Source organism: Salmo trutta, chromosome 4 (assembly GCF_901001165.1).
Source record: "Salmo trutta chromosome 4, fSalTru1.1, whole genome shotgun sequence".
Taxonomy (NCBI): domain Eukaryota; kingdom Metazoa; phylum Chordata; class Actinopteri; order Salmoniformes; family Salmonidae; genus Salmo; species Salmo trutta.
The window spans coordinates 33,237,291-33,254,777 of NC_042960.1; the positions used below are offsets into that span (position 1 = coordinate 33,237,291).

Consider the following 17,487-nt stretch of genomic DNA (forward strand, 5'->3'; position numbering starts at 1 on the left):
AGTTTGCATTTATAAAAACTGAACTTGGTGCGAGAATATCTTCTACTCCACACAAACTTTAGACCACACGTACGCACATTTGAAGTATTTGAAGTATTGTATTGCAAGCAGGAAAGTAAATACGTTTTTTTTGCAAAAAGGGGATATGATGACACCTTCATTCATAAAAACATAATAACAAGATGCAGCCATTTGCTGTTAGTGAGAAGAGCGAAAATCTATTATTTTTGGAATCTAAAATAATTAGACATAAGAATCTATTTCCTAATTATTTGATTTTCATAACTATTACAGAATAAATTACTCACTTTTTCTGGCCATGATGGGGTTCATATTGCTGAAGGGCCACAGCACACCACACATGAAGGGCCACACCAGCACCCCACCCCACAGTCCCTCTCCCATTGGTCAACCAAAATCATCACCACACTACTGACCAAAAGATGTGTCAGACTAGTCCACCTCGGTGAGGCAAAGAGAACATGGAAGAGACAGACCAACGGTCTTCCCCAAGGCTCAGTGCTGGCCCCTTCTCTGTTCAACCTCTACACCTCCCAGAAACCGCCTCCTGAAAATGAATATACGCTGATGGGATTTGCCTGACAATGCAAGCTCCCAACTTCAACATCCTGGAGCAGACCCTAAATGAGGATACGGAACAACTAGAACAATATCGCAACACATGGTGACTCCAACCAAGCCCAGCAAAAACTGGGTCCAGTATATTCCACCTCCATAACGGCATAATATAATGAAAAGCTCATCATCATCATGATGAACAACCACATGCTACAGCACCACCCCACCCCACATCACAGCAAACCAGGCCAAAGACCCCTCAGAGACACCAATACTCCTTAGCCGGCCCACAAGAATAGAATGGTCTACCGTATCAAAAGCTTTGGCCAAGTCAATAAAAATAGCAGCACAACATTGCTTAGAATCAAGGGCAATGGAGACATCATTCAGGACCTTTAAGTTTGCAGTGACACATCCATAACCTGAGTGGAAACCAGATTGCATACCAGAGAGAATACTATAGACATCAAGAAAGCCAGTCAGTTGATCATTGTCAAGTTTTTCCAATACTTTTGATAAACAGGTCAAAATAGAAATAGGCCTAGAACAATTAGGATCAGCTTGATCTCCCCCTTTAAATAAAGGACGGACCGTGGCTTCCTTCCAAGCAGTGGGAACCTCCCCAGAAAGGAGAGACAGGTTAAAAAGGTCAGAGATAGGATTGGCGATAATAGGGGCAGCAACCTTAAAACTTCTTTGGGCTAGGGGGCAGTATTCGGAAGTTTAGATGAATGAGGTGCCCAAAGTAAACTGCCTGTTACTCAGGCCCAGAAGCTAGGATATGCATATAATTGGTAGTATTGGATAGAAAACACTCTAAAGTTTCCAAAACCGTTAAAATAATGTCTGTGAGTATAACAGAACTGATATGGCAGGCAAAAACCCAAGGACAATCCATCCAGAATTTTTTTTCCAGCTCACCATTGATTACAATGGCTGGGAATGGGAATATAAAAGGAAGACCTCCCAGATTGCAGTTCCTAGGGCTTCCACTAGATGTCAACAGTCTTTAGAAAGAGTTTCAGGATTGTTTTTTGAAAAATGAGCTAGAATTTGCAGTTTTTCTAAGTGGCTCCCATTTTGGCTGTAGTGTTTGTAGCGCGTTCCGGTGAGTGAGCGTACTTCGTTATTTATCTCTGCTAATGGTCTCCGGTATTCTCCGTCTTAAATTTGATCGTTTATTTACATAATAGGGTACCTGAGGATTGATTAGGAACATTGTTTGACTTGTTTAGAAGAAGTTTGTAGGTAACTTACGGGATTCATTTTGTATGCATTTTGAACGAGGGAAACCGGTGGATTACTGAATCAAGCGCGCCTTTGAAACTTACTTTTTTGGGATATAAAGAACGACTTTATCGAACAAAAGGACCATTTGTTATGTAGCTGGGACCCTTGTGATTGCAACCAGATGAAGATCTTCAAAGGTAAGTGATTTATTTTATCGCTATTTCTGACTTTCGTGACTCATCTGCTTGGTTGGAAAATGTATGTAATGCTTTTGTGTGCGGGGCGCTGTCCTCAGATAATCGCATGGTGTGCTTTCGCCGTAAAGCCTTTATGAAATCTGACAAAGCGGCTGGATTAACAAGAAGTTAAGCTTTTAAATTACGTATGACACTTGTATTTTCATGAATGATTAACATTACGATTTCTGTCATTTGAATTTGGCACTCTGCAATTTCACCGAATGTTGTCAAGGTGGGTCACTAGAGTCACATGTAGCCCAAAGAAAAAGGGTCTAAACCATATGACCCAGATGTTTTTTGGGGGTCAAGTTTCAGGAGCTCCTTTAGCACCTCGGACTCAGTGACTGCCTGGAGGGAGAAACTTTGTAGCGGAGCAGGGGAAAAAGAGGGGAAAGCATTGGGGATAGATGCATTAGAAGGGATAGGAGATGAGAAAATGTTGGACGGGCAAGGAGGCATGGCTGAGTCAAGTAGGAACCCTGACTTAATTAAGTGGTGATTAAAGAGCTCAGCCATGTGCTTCTTTTCAGTAACAACCACATCATCAACTTTAAGGGACATGGGCAGCTGTGAGGAGGAGGGTTTATTCTCCAGGTCTTTAACTGTTTTCCAGAACTTCTTGGGGTTAGACCCACAGAGAGAGAACTGCTATTTAAAGTAACTAACTTTGGCCTTCCGGATAGCCTGAGTGCACTTATTTATCATTTGCCTGAACAAAAACCAGTCAGCCTGAGTATGCGTGTGCCGAGCCTTTCGCCAAATGCAATTCTTGAGGTGGAGTAACTCTGCAAGATCACGGTCGAACCAGGGGCTGAACCTGTTTTTAATTCTCATTTTCTTTATGGGAGCGTGTTTGTTAACAATACCACTGAAAATGTAAAAAAAGAAGGTCCAAGCATCTTCGACAGAGGGGATCAAGTTGATTCTATACCATTTTACTGAGGCCAGTTCATGAAGCAAGGCTTACTCTTAAAAGTTTTTTAGCAAGCGTCTATGACAAATCAGGACAGGTCGTTTCACTGAGCAGCCATTACAAACACAGGCTGTAAAACAATGATCAAGAAGGTCTTTACAGAAAACACCAGACTGATACCTTTCAGGATTATTTGTGAGGATAACATCAAGAAGAGTAGCCTTTTCTGTGTGTTTGGAGTCATACCTTGTGGGATTGGTAATAATCTGAGAAAGATTTAGGGAGTCCCATTGCTTTAGGACTTGGTCAGGTGGTTCAAGCATGTCCCAGTTTAGGTCACCTAGCAGGACAAATTCAGATTTGGTGTAAGGGGCCAGGAGGAAGTTTAGGGCAGGTAGGGTACCAGCCGGTGCTGATGGAGGACGATAGCACCCAGCAACAGTCAACAAAGAGCTATTTGAAAGTTTAATACCTAAAACCAGCAAATCAAATTGTTTGGGGACAGATTTGGTGGAGACAACCGAGCACTGAAGGTGATCCTTGGTAAAGATTGCCACTCCCCCACCTTTGGAAGATCTGTCTTTGCCGAAAAAGGTTATAACCAGAAAAGTTATCATCAGTATTCCAAATACTCTTTGTTAACCACATCTCAGTAACGACCAACACATCTGGATTGGAGCTGTGAACCTACACTTTCAATTGATCCATTTTAGGTAATAAGCTTCTAGTGTTAATGTGCAGTAAACACAGGCTTTTACGGGAGCAGAAATCAGGGAACCAGATATCAAAGCACAAGTCAGAATTGGGGCTAGCAACAGTAGATGGGCCAGGGTGTACATGCACAGATATCGTCAACAGTAATACAATCAAGGCACGGCATAGGACAGGGAGAGCTCTGCAGTGCTGATTTATGACATCTGAATGTGCATCAGATGGCAACAGATCATATTGTTCAGCAATTTCATCAGGTAACATGAATACAAAGCAGGTGAGAGTTTGGTTAGAATGGGAGGCCAAAAGTCTGTAACCAATAGAGAGTTCCGAGTGTAGGAACAAACAGTCTGTCCCACGGTTGGATAAAGAAAGTTCATAGTCAACAAAGCGTGCAGGAGTCATGAGGTAAATAACAAAATAGCTAAATGCACAATACATTTTTTATATATATAACGACGTGGGGCTAGCCATTGTAAGTTCAGAGTCACTCTGAACTTACAATGGGGGGGGGGGGGGGGGTAGACAACCAGGGCAGATGGTGAACAGATCGCCAGGTGGAATCCAAGCAGCAGTGCAGCAGTGCAGCAGGCAATTGGAGTAGGTGTCAAACCCTTTTATTTCTGGAGGCAGATTTCTTATAGAAAATGCTAGTGGATGGGCTGAACAGCTGGAGGGGGCATCAAGGCCTCTGGATCTGGGTGGGGTAGCCTGCCATTTGTTTGGCTCAAAGGCTTTGACACCTCTCGCTTCACACGTCAGCGCTAATTGAAGTTGTATCTCTTTGTCCTTTGTCAGTAGCGCCTGATAAATTTAGGGAAGCAATGTTATTGAGAGCAGTAGCAATATATTTGCAGTTCTCCATGGCTAACGTTATATCTTTAAAAAAAACTGCAGTAGAAAGGATTATCTAGCATTATCTAGGCATCACAGCCTATTTAATGTCAGATCTTATACCGAGGCAGGATATAGAAACACAATTCTCTACTGATCAACAAACTATTGAACAACTACTGTCACGACTTCCGCCGAAGTCAGCTCCTCTCCTTGTTCGGGCGACGTTCAGCGGTCGAAGTCACCGGCTTTCTAGCCATCGCCGCTCCATTTTTCATGTATCCATTTGTTTTGGCTTGTTACCTGCACACCTGCTTTTCATTCCTCAATCAATCTACGTGTATGTATTCCTCTGTTCCCCATCATGTCTTTGTGAAAGATTGTTTGTGTTACGTGTTTATTGTTGACGCGCCAGACTGGTTTGTTTTTTCCGTGGTATTTCACAAAGATGTTTATTGTTAAACATAATTCTTGTGACTGTTTTGCGCGTTTTGCACTTTTGCCTCAATAAAGTGTGCACCTGTTCACAATCTCTGCTCTCCTGCACCTGACTTCACTACCAGTACGCACACACCTGACAACAATTCATATTTTGCATTGAAGTGTGGGCTGTAGCATTTAGCCTACTTTTGAATTGCATGTTTAGTTTGAAAAAGTCACTGCAAAATATCAAAACATTCTGCCCACACCTCTACAGAAATGTGATCGAATTTGCCATTGCTCTTTCTCTTAGAAAATGCCGTAGCCTAATTACAATAGTTCCAAATTACGAACGCACTAAGTCTGGAACCAACAGAACCCTGAAGAGCTTCTACCCCCAAGTCATAAGACTGCTAAATAGTTAATAAAATAGCTTACCAGACTGTCTGCATTGACCCCCCTTTGCACTAACTCTTTTGACTAATCACATACACTGCTACTGCTGCTTATTATACAGTTGAAGTCGGAAGTTTACGTAGACTTGGATTGGAGTCATTAAAGCTTGTTTTTCAACCACACAAATTTCTTGTTAACAAACTATAGTTTTGGCAAGTCGGTTAGGACATCTACTTTGTGCATGACAGAAGTAATTTTTCCAGCAATTGTTTACAGACAAATTATTTCACTAATAATTCACTGTATCACAATTCCAGTGGGTCAGAAGTTTACATACACTAAGTTCACTGTACCTTTAAACAGCTTGGAAAATTCCAGAAAATGATGTCATGGCTTTAGAAGCTTCTCATAGGCTAATTGACGTCATTTGAGTCCATTGGAGGTGTACCTGTGGATGTATTTCAAGGCCTACCTTCAAACTCAGTGCCTCTTTGCTTGAAATCATGGGAAAATCAAAAGAAATCAGCCAAGACATCAGGAAAAAAATTGTAGAGCTCCACAAGTCTAGTCATCCTTGGGAGCAATTTACAAATGCCTGAAGGTACCACGTTCATCTGTACAAACAATAGTACACAAGTATAAACATCATGGGACCATGCAGCCGTCATACCGCTCAGGAAGGAGACGCATTCTGTCTCCTAGAAATGAACGTACTTTGGCTCGAACAGTGCAAATCAATCCCAGAACAACAGCAAAGGACCTTGTGAAGATGCTGGAGGAAACAGGTAGAAACGTATCTATATCCACAGTAAAACAAGCCCTATATCGACATAACCTGAAAGTCCGCTCAGTAAGGAGGAGGCAATGCTCCAAAACCGCCATAAAAAAGCCAGACTACGGTTTGCAACTGCACATGGGGACAAAGATCATATTTTATGAGTAATGTCCTCTGGTCTGGTGAAACAAAAATAGAACTGTTTGGCCATAATGACCATCATTATGTTTGGAGGAAAAGGGGAATGCTTGCAAGCCGAAGAATACCATCCCAACCGTGAAGCAAGGGGTGGCAGCATCATGTTGTGGTGGTGCTTTGCTGCGGGAGGGACTGGTGCACTTCACAAAATAGATGGCATCATGAGGGAGGAAAATTATGTGGATGTATTGAATCAACATCTCAAGATAGTCAGTCAGGAAGTTAAAGCTTGGTTGCAAATGGGTCTTCCCAATGGGTAATGACCCCAAGCATACTTCCAAAGTTGTGGCAAAATGGCTTAAGGACAACAAAGTCAAGGATTGGAGTGGCCATCACAAAGCCCTGACCCCAGCCCTCTAGAAAATTTGTGGGCAGAACGGAAAAAGCGTGTGCGAGCAAGGAGGCCTACAAACCTGACTCAGTTACACCAGCTTTGTCAGGAGGAACGGGCCAAAATTCACCCAAATTATTGTGGGAAGCTTGTGGAAGGCTACCTGAAACATTTGACCCAAGTTAAACAATTTAAAGGCAATGCTACCAAATAGTAATTGAGGGTATGTAAAACTTCTGACCCACTGGGAATGTGAAGAAAGAAATAAAAGCTGAAATAAATAATTCTCTCTACTATTATTCTGACATTTCACATTCTTAAGATTTTTTTTGAATTTTTATTTTATTTCATTTTTATTTAACCAGGTAGGCAAGTTGAGAACAAGTTCTCACTTACAATTGCGACCTGGCCAAGATAAAGCAAAGCAGTTCGACAACATACAACAACACAGAGTTACACATGGAGTAAAACAAACATACAGTCAATAATACAGTAGAAAAATAAGTCTATACACAATGTGAGCAAATGAGGTGAGATAAGGGAGGTAAAGGCAAAAAAGGCCATGGTGGCAAAGTAAATACAATATAGCAAGTAAAACACTGGAATGGTAGATTTGTAGTAGAAGAAAGTGCATAGTAGAAATAAATAATAGGGTGCAAAGGAGCAAAATAAATAAAATTAATAAATACAGTAGGGGAAGAGGTAGTTGTTTGGGCTAAATTATAGATGGGCTATGTACAGGTGCAGTGATCTGAGAGCTGCTCTGACAGCTGGTGCTTAAAGCTAGTGAGGGAGATAAGTGTTTCTAGTTTCAGAGATTTTTGTAGCTCGTTACAGTCATTGGCAGCAGAGAACTGGAAGGAGAGACGACCAAAGGAGGAATTGGCTTTGGGGGTGACCAGAGAGATATACCTGCTGGAGCGCGTGCTATAGGTGGGTGCTGCTATGGTGACCAGTGAGCGGATATAAGGGGGGACTTTACCTAGCAGGGTCTTGTAGATGACCTGGAGCCAGTGGGTTTGTCGACGATTATGAAGTATATGGGGCTTTGGTGACAAAACGGATGGCACTGTGATAGACTGCATCAAGTTTGTTGAGTAGGGTATTGGAGGCTATGACATCGCCGAAGTCGAGAATCGGTAGGATGGTCAGTTTTACGAGGGTTTGTTTGGCAGCATGAGTGAAGGATGCTTTTGTTGCGAAATAGGAAGCCAATTCTAGATTTAACTTTGGATTGGAGATGTTTGATGTGAGTCTGGAAGGAGAGTTTACAGTTTAACCAGACACCTAGGTATTTGTAGTTGTCCACATATTCTAAGTCAGAACCATCCAGAATAGTGATGCTGGACAGGCGGGCAGGTGCAGGCAGCGATCGGTTGAAGACCATGCATTTAGTTTTACTTGTATTTAGGAGCAGTTGGAGGCCACGGAAGGGGAGTTGTATGGCATTGAAGCTCGTCTGGGGGGTTGATAACACAGTGTCCAAAGAAGGGCTAGAAGTATACAGAATGGTGTCGTCTGCGTAGAGGTGGATCAGAGACTCACCAGCAGCAAGAGCGACATCATTGATGTATACAGAGAAAAGAGTTGGTCCAAGAATTAAACCCTGTGGCACCACCATAGAGACTGCCAGAGGTCCGGACAACAGGCCCTCCGATTTGACACACTGAACTCTATCAGAGAAGTAGTTGGTGAACCAGGCGATGCAATAATTTGAGAAACCAAGGCTATTCTGCCGATGAGGATGTGGTGATTGACAGAGTCGAAAGCTTTGGCCAAGTCAATGGATACGGCAGCACAGTATTGTTTCTTATCGATGGCGGTTACAATATCGTTTAGGCTGAGGTGCACCCATGACCAGCTCTGAAACCAGATTGCATAGCGGAGAAGGTGCGGTGAGATTCGAAATGGTCGGTAATCTGTTTGTTGATTTGGCTTTCGAAGACCTTAGAAAGGCAGGGTAGGATGGATATAGGTCTGTAGCAATTTGGGTCAAGAGTGTCCCCTCCTTTGAAGAGGGGGATGACAGCAGCTGCTTTCCAATCTATGGGAATCTCAGACGACACGAAAGAGAGGTCAAGATATAGTTAAGATAAAGTGGTGATCCTAACTGACCAAAAACAGGGACTTTTTACTAGGATTAAATGTCAGGAACTGTGAAAAACTGAGTTTAAATGTACTTGGCTAAGGTGTATGTAAACTTCCGACTTCAACTGTATGTAAATGTGATATTTCGGTTTTTCTATTTCATAAATTAGCTAAAATTTCTAAAAAACAGTTTTTGCGTTTGTCATTATGAGATATTTTGTGTAGATTTAAGAGGTGAAAAAAAACATTTAATCAATTTTAGAATAAGGCTTTAACCTTAAGTCAAGGGGTCTGAATCCTTCCCGAAGGCAATGTATATATACTGTACTTATCTAGCTCAATTACTTTGTACCCCTGCACATCGACTTGGTACTGGTACACTGTGTGTATAGCCAATTTATCGTTACTCATTGTGTATTTAATCCTTGTGTTATTATCTTTCTATTATTTATTTAAATGTTTCTCTCTGCATCGTTGGGAAGGGCCCATGAGTAAGCACTCTTGGTCTACACCTGTTTATGAAGCATGTGACAAATACAATTTGATTTGATTTGAAATTTATGTGCGTTATTGTCACCATAAAAGATGAATGTTTGTTAATACTCGCACATTTTTGACCCCCCAAAAATGATGGGCCTAATAGTACATTTTAGCAGTAAACATGCATTACCTATTTGATGTGGCATGAACAAATCACTTAAAAAAGTAAGCTACCTGCACACATTCATCCACGCCAAAATAATTCCAGCATCCAAACAGTTTACTGTGTACCTGCCAGGCCACCATTTGACGACGGGAAGAGACAACTGCTACAAAACACCAAACAGTCTAAAGACATTCGGTGATTGTCATTAGGGCAACCCTCTTGTAGCCTGAATTCATTGATGTGTCTCGTTGACAAATGTACTTTTTTAAACTTTTTTTTTAAAGAAATGTCGGGACAACTGAAAAGGTGCTGAAATACAGGACGCAAATATAGCTGTGTCTGTCCTGAGCTCATCAGCACCACAATGTATCAGGAGCCCCCCCCGGCCCCTGTAATTTGCACACTGTTTATAACAGGAAACATGCGTATGTACGGCGTGGGCCAAGTTTATTGATCTCATTGTTTTTAGACGTAGGGCCTACATATTCTTTTCAGAAGTGACGCACCAGATATTTTGCATTAAAGTTACGCAACGATTATAAATGAGGCCCCGGTGCCTCTCCAACTGATGTGAGAACGTATGCAGGGAGCATTATCACGCTCCTGTGGCAGAGAGACAGAGGCATTTATATTGCTAATAAACCTGGCAACTTGTTAGGGTTTTGTGTAACACACTCACTGCCTTGATGCAGTCAGGCATTACTGGTACACCGTCTCTCTCAATGTCAGACATGCCCATTATTGTTGCCAGTAAAATCTCAGACTCGGACCGGAGCACACAGCATGCTGGTTATGTTCCCGCTATACTGCTACAGACCACTAGATGGCCCTGTTCTAGAGGAAGTGGGTCTTTTTCTCAGTTTGGTCTTCTCTAAATGGCTTTTTAAAACTCTCTGTGCCTCTCGCCCTTGGGTTCCCTATAACGGTGGAAATTAACCTGAGGTTATAGACAAGAGGGCCGTAAAAGAGATGACATCAGTGCCTCGCAGCTTCCAGAATGCTGTAATACTGTAATGGCCAAGCTTCCCTCTCTCTCTCCATCCCCCGTTAGCTTCTGGGGCCGCACCACAGTACATAGTGCCTAATGAAGCCTTCATGTTAATGTCTTTGTCATATAAATACACTTTGTGTTCAGGGGGTGAGGTAGTTGGTTATTGATATAATTTCAAGAGTGCCTGACATGTGATGTGGTGTGGGGTTTGTGTGTCTGGGTGTAGGAGGATTTTAAGATGGTTTTTTTGTGCTCTTTCGGTCACCTTTTCATTCCCTTCTCTCACAACAATGTATTCTCTGGGCCCAGTTTCTCGACACAGTGTTTCGATAAAGCTCACGCAGTATTCTGGTGTCATTACTTAACAACCATCTGAGTTGCATTGTGTTAACAAGCATACGACAACAGTGTGGTTGTTGTGCTCTTTCCAAACAAAACAGGGATTGAAATGATATTATCTTAAATTCAGAAGGAGGGGAAAAAAATAGGGGCGAAGGAGCAAAAAAACAAAAACAGACTTTTTATAAAAAGTGTTTTGACTGTAAATCAGACTGGGATAAATGGCCAAACACATCCTTTAAATAAGGTAAACCTCAAGCGGCCTTGTGTAAAGCAGATATTTATGTAAAACATTCAGCAGCAGGCACAGTGTGTTCGGTATGCAGCCTAACCATAACCAAGGGGGATGTGCCCTGCACCCGCTCTGCTCTACCTCCTATTAAATACACACTATTATAAGCACTTTCCGCCAGCCTTGCTGGAAAGTAAAGTTCTGCATAGGTACCCTGCCGTGGCGGTTTTGGTTAGATGGGTTTTCTGTGCCCTGTATTGATATGATGCACTTTCTGTGGGTTTGAGCGGGCACTTAGTGTTTGTTTATTTTTAGGACAGCCTGCCTGACTTTAAGTGAACATGTTACTCCTCTGAATCCAAAATATTTTCCAACATCTGCCACCCATCAGGATGTCTGTCTGCTTTCTGATCCTCCGCTGCATTCCTGAGCCGTTCCCTTCCTTCTACCTGGATCAAACCCTTAGCTCTGTGTGTGTCTGTATGTGTGTGCGCTAGCACATGTGTTTATGTGTGTTCTTACGACCTGAGAAGTTGCCCCCAAGCACTGGTCTGCTTACCCCGATTCAAACCATAGGTATTTGGTGACATCTGCAAACATCCACCCTCTCAGCAGCTGCAGAAGAGAGACTACTTTGAGGATTCTACTGCTACCTGTCCTGCACCTGCTAATATTAGCCTTCACAGGTTGCAACCTGATGTCTGCTTTCCTAAGGCTGGGAAGCTTTATCCCACCTGGCTTTATCAGACTATTTACAGAAAGTTAGCAACCCCTTGCAGCTAGCCTAGTGCGGAGGGCCAAAGTTTCTATCCAACCACTACAAATGAGATATATATATATTTAGTGTTATTCCCAATAAGATTAAGAGTGTATTCTAAGAGGGTACATTCTTTATTGTATAGTATACTATGTGTAAAATACATTCATAGTCACATAGTCTCCTTTGCATTGCTACTTCTAATCAAAGCTCATTGGTACTACTGGCACTTAAGATTCTTGGCATAGCTCCGTGCTCATTGCTATGCTTGGATTTACTTTTTCTGTTCGAATTAGTCAAGTGCGTGACTTAGCCTGATCTGGTGAGCGCAAGCTACCTTGGCTTACAGAGCTCTACAATGACATTCCAATTCACAAAACCCGGAAACGGTCTGCAAAACTCTGTTATATAAGAACAGATCAGCCCAGAACGATCGCTCTGTCGGAGTCATCATAGTGAGAATGTCCATGGTATCACTAATGGAGTTCCACCACTGTATATTGTGACTTCCCTCTCTCTGAACTATATGATCCTACATGTGTGTACTTTATGTACTGTTGTTTACTAATCCTAATGAAGATGTTCAGCTCAGTAACCTGATAGTTGTTGGTCAGCCATCTTCAGTTTGATCAAAAAAGGAAACAAAGATGGTGTTTACATTTCATAAATAAATATGTTTTATTTTTGAACATATAAAATTAAATCATTTTTACAATTTATTCCAGTAAGACACATAATATCCAAATAAAGTAGCTACATTTTTTTTGATAAATAATATTAATAATAATAAAAACATGAATTCATTTATTTGACGTTTCACTTTGTCTTTCTTGATAGCGTTGGGACGTTCGATAGCTGCCACAAAACATGAACATATATGCCCATGTCAGGAAGGAATGAAACCACATTAACATGGTGTCTTGGTTCCTTCGGTTACAGGATCATGAAATACTAAATTAAGTTATGTATGTGCATATCCATACAACATCTATATACACACAAGTCAAACGTTTTTTTGGGGTCATGCCTGGTTGGTATGTATCGGTCGAAAATATAGACAGCGAATTGATTTAAACATACTAACGTTGTCATTTACACATGTTAATTTACATTTTGCTCCATAACGAAGCTACTATGATGCTCCAGTAGTATGAAGCGAATCTTAATTGAGAATGCTGATTCAGTCACAGCAGACAGTGCACTTCATAAAGTCCTCATGATGTAAGCCCATAATTCCTTGGGAATCTAGTTACAACAGGAAGTTGATAGTTCATTGGCCAGTTAAGTTGGACCCTTGCGTTTAGATGAACTGCCATTGGTCTGTCAATGTTGTTGTTTTGGGATCTCTCAGTGGTCGGTTCTCAGTCCAATCAGATTTGATTTAGTCTCTGAACTTGTGGATGTCGTTGAAGAGTCTGTAGAAGGGATAGGAGGCTTCGTTGGAATGAGGACAGTTGAAGGTGCACTTGCAGGACTCGATCATCATGACATTCTTGTTGAAGGTCTCTCCATCCTCGCAGCGGAACTTGATCCGGATGGTGCGGGTCTGCTGGGGGCTGCAGCAGCGGCCGTCCACACAGGATCCACAGTACTTGGATCTGTACTTCTTCAGGCTGGAGCAGCCGGCATAGGTGAACTTCTGAGCTTGGTTAGACTTCTTGGTTCTGCTGCACTTCTTTCCCTTCTGTTAGGGGGAACAAGGGGAGAGAAACAGTCAGTCAAGAGGTTCCATAAACAGGCTGAGCAGTGTTATTTAAAAAAATATATAGTATGCCATGTTTCAGTACAGTATAGTCTTAGTGGCTTGAGCTTACCTTAAGACTGGAGTAAGGAGACTGGGTGCATGGTCGCACTTCACAGATGCGAGTCTCTTTGACCAGCTTGCACTCATTGTTGTTGTTGGTGACTCTGGTGGAGATGCCTGTGCCACAGGTCTTGGAGCACTGGGACCAAGGAGTGGTCTGGACAATACACTTCTGGCTCTCAAACATGTGGCTCTCAGGCTGGACTCTGAAAGCTGTAAGGAGAAAGATCAAACAAACATTACAAACTGTTCCGGTATGAACATTTGAGGCAATGGAAAATGTAATTGTTGAAAGTTGAAATAAAAAATGGCTGCTGCTAGAAAGAAGCTGCTTACCAGGTAGAGACTTGAGTCCTCCCTTGACGATGGCGATGAGCTCATTCCTGTTGGTGAGGTCACTCTCTGACTCGTCAGTCATGCTGTCTTTGCCAAACAGCTTGCCAATGATGTCAGTGTCTTTGCCATCATCACACACCCACTCCTCGCAGCACTGGCCTGCCACCTTGACCAGCCTTGGGTTGGCACAGCCCAGGTTGGGCAGGGAGAGCTCCTGAGGGCACAGGGGGACGCAGCCCACAGCCCCATCGATGCATGTGCACTGGTGCTTGCAGTTAGGCTGGAAGCTCTCTCCGTTCTGGTAAATCCTGCTGTTGTACTCACAGGGTCTACCCTCTGACTTAGCTGAGGAGAAGAGAGTGGAAATGGCTGTTATTCCTCTGTTCAAAAGGCTAGCGTCTGCTATAGACATCACAAATCACATGCTGGCTGATGCTGGCTGAGGGAGGCTTGGTTTAACTGTAAAAATTCCTCAGAAGGTTCTAGGCTAGGGCTGCCTAAGGAGAGGAGCCACTGAGGGGGGGATCACTTTCTACCAGAGCAGGATGTTTGTACTTCTGAGTTTAGACTGAAGGCACTGAGTTACATTCCTTAAGAGTTGAAATCACATGGTCCTCTTTTTCTCTCACTGGTTCATCTTAACTCTACCATATTACTTTAACAAGGTTACAAACTTTAAAACTAACATTATTCAGACCTAAGATCAGTTTACTTCATAGTAGGATTTGAATGAGACACCTACCACGGCAGATTCCACGCATAGCTCCGAAGCTGGCCCCAAAGTTGCACTCCAGCCCTTTGGTGTGGTCGCAAGGCTCGGTCAGACTGCAGTCCTCATTGAGTTGTCTCGCGCAGACCTTACAGCACCCGCAGCCATCCGCTACGAGGCTCACACCAGGTGCGCACCTGGGAATCTCCATCGGGCACTCGCATACCGAGGGGCAGGAGGAGGAGGAAATAACCTGCGTGGATAACCAAGCACGTTAATGATAGATACTTTGTAAGCAACATCTTAAAAGTGATATTTTTAGGTTCCATTTACATAGCTTCTTTAGTTCGTTATTCAAACAGTGCGGAAATGATTTAGTAAGAGGCAATAGGTTTACAAACCAGTGTTCTACAATGTTGTATTTCCCAGATAATAAAGTATCAATTCAGTATTCGATCTAATCATTTAAAACTATAAAGACAATAAACTTTAAACTGAAATATTTTATAGAAAAATAACTTACCACGTTGAAGGTTCCAATAAACATCACGACGATTGAGCAAATGAACATATTTGCCTTGTTCTCTTGTTCTATTCAAGAATAAGATTTGTCTTCTTTTGCTATTCCTTTTCGATATATTGCTTTAAGTCTTTGCAAGTGTCTTTTTATCCTAAGTGAAGCAGTCAGTCGTCTCGTCTGTAGCGGTTTGGTTTGTTTTTTAGTATCTTTAGTTAGAGGCTTCGGAGTTGCTCTAGCTCTGGTTGCAAGTTGCAGTCTGCTGAAGCTAAGTACCTCCTGTCCTTTATACTGTAGTGAAAGCTGACGTCGTTGTTGGCTGACTGCTGAACTGTTCCAAAACTATGCCAGGAATGTTTCTTGGCGCGTTTTCCATCCAAGCTAAGCACCACCCTGTCTAACTTTTTTTTCTTAAATTACATTTTCCCTAGAACTGAACACATTTTCCCCTCGCTGTTTCCCTTCGATACTATCCTCCTTTCTTCCTTTTTTATTTTCTTTATTGGTTTTCTCACAGCTTTTAGGTTATGGGCCGTAGGGTTAGGGTACATGTAACTTTTTTAAAAAGCAGTTTGGTCTGTTTGTTTCCATTCATTTGACTGCTGTTGTCATTATGGGTAATAGGCTTATATACAAATATAATAATTATTAGTAAAAAATTATAAAAAATATGATAATGTAACATGATTAATTTTTCTTCCTTTTGATGTAGGTGTTTTATTACGTGTTATAGATTTGTTATATTTGTTATTATTTTACAACCTCCTTTGCGGTCATTTGTGCAACAGTTGCCAATGCTATTAAATATATTGTCATGCTGTCAGTGCTTCCCCTCATACGTTTATGATGAGAATCATTGTGTAAGGGAAAAGTCTTATTATAGCCCATATATCAATAGGCTACATTATTCCTAAATGAAGGCTACTGTAACTGTACACAGTTTAGGAGAGAGAAGTCCCGGTATTCGGAGTTTCTTTGCGCGTCTGAGAGTGGGAGAAATAAAGTTTATGGCTTCTATTTTTGGCCCGCTCTCCCCTTTATTCCGTAGAACTAAACTATACCAGATGCGAACCAGACTTCAGACGTAACAATATTGCCATATTTGGTATGGCAGAAGCCTACATTATTAACATATTTCTCTCCTTCTCTAGCCAACCACAAAGCATTCCAGACAGTTTAAAGAGTTTTTAAAGTTCTTCATACAGGAAATTCTTTAGCATTCCTGTTTGGGTTAATTTACTTTTCACGCAATCTGCCCATCACGTTTGAAAACATAATCTTACAGTGATCCAATTTTCCACATACGATGTTAGTTTGGGGAGAAAATACCCAACTAGTTTCTAGTCCTACGATTCTTCGGGTCTCAAATAAGTTACATTTCATCGAATTCAGAAATTCAGAGATTAGAAGTCATTACAAACCGGATTAGACCAAGAAAACAAAGATTATAGAATGCTTGAAAAACTTTTTTTCCCCTGCCAAAATAATGTTAATAGACTGTTAACCGAAGGACGATATGACAATCCCCTATTTGTAATAACCATAAACACAAGAACGGAAATATTTTTTGAGTAACTTTATACCTTAGACTTACATGACGAGACACTTTGAGAGCGCTGAACAAATAACTAACGGAGAATGGTTGTCAAGACCACGGAGAAATCTCCCTCCGGTGAGTTTGTCTTACTTTACCTTTACTAATCCGTTTCTTTAAAAATATTTTGTATACACTATTGCTTTATCACTTTGTTCATAGTGTGCAAATATATTGAAGTATCTTAATTGATCCGTCATCCGTTGTAACCTTTCCATTTGATGTTGGAATTTGACAATCATTATTTCGGTACCGAGTGATATTTAATATTCTGTATCTTGATGCGCGCTTGCTTTATTTTTATTTCATTTGTCCACATTTTCATAATTCCAGTTTAAGACACTAGATGGTGTAATGCTTTGGTTAACTTGCTTGACATTCCCACTGGGCATAGATGTCAATTCAACGTCTATTCCACGTTGGTTGAACGTAATTCCATTGAAATGAAGTGCAAACAACATTTATTCAACCAGTGTGTGCCCATTGGGTTGTCAACATTTTCCTCACTGTTGTGACTGTTTCCCTCATTGTTTGAGTCGTTTTGACGTAGCTGAGGGCTATATCATTTGTCATTCATCTGAAAGCTTGTGATTCTTCATCGATTAAACCAGACAAACAACTTTAAAGCTCATGAAATGACACTGGCATTATGTCACAGCTTGACAGTTGGCATCAACAAATGTCTGTTTGTTTTAAGTGTCAGATTCCCAATGGGGCACTGCCATGAGCCCATATGGATTTAGTTTATTTTGGTTGTTGGTGTCTGTGTGTATTGTATCTAGCACCAAGTAATACTTATGTCATCCAAGTGATGGTGATCATGATGCTTGTTTCCCAAACATAAATGG

At 41.6% G+C, this 17,487-nt stretch overlaps 2 protein-coding genes across 2 annotated transcripts in view; one reads left to right on the top strand and one right to left on the bottom strand.

Annotated features, from left to right (window-relative positions):
- Positions 1–12,332: 12,332 nt before the first annotated feature.
- Positions 12,333–15,325, bottom strand: LOC115192253 (CCN family member 1). The gene is made up of 5 exons (XM_029750546.1): positions 15,052–15,325; positions 14,562–14,781; positions 13,820–14,164; positions 13,494–13,696; positions 12,333–13,363 (listed from the first exon to the last, which is right to left on the bottom strand). The coding sequence occupies exons 1-5, from the start codon at positions 15,097–15,099 to the stop codon at positions 13,061–13,063; spliced, it is 1,119 nt and encodes a 372-aa protein (XP_029606406.1). The 5' UTR covers positions 15,100–15,325; the 3' UTR covers positions 12,333–13,060.
- Positions 15,326–16,099: 774 nt separating this feature from the next.
- Positions 16,100–17,487, top strand: part of LOC115192254 (N(G),N(G)-dimethylarginine dimethylaminohydrolase 1) — a 120,692-nt gene continuing 119,304 nt past the window's right edge. The window contains exon 1 of the mRNA XM_029750548.1: positions 16,100–16,717. Coding sequence (XP_029606408.1) covers positions 16,640–16,717 — 78 coding nt within the window. The 5' untranslated portion in view covers positions 16,100–16,639. The remainder of the gene's footprint in view (positions 16,718–17,487) is intronic.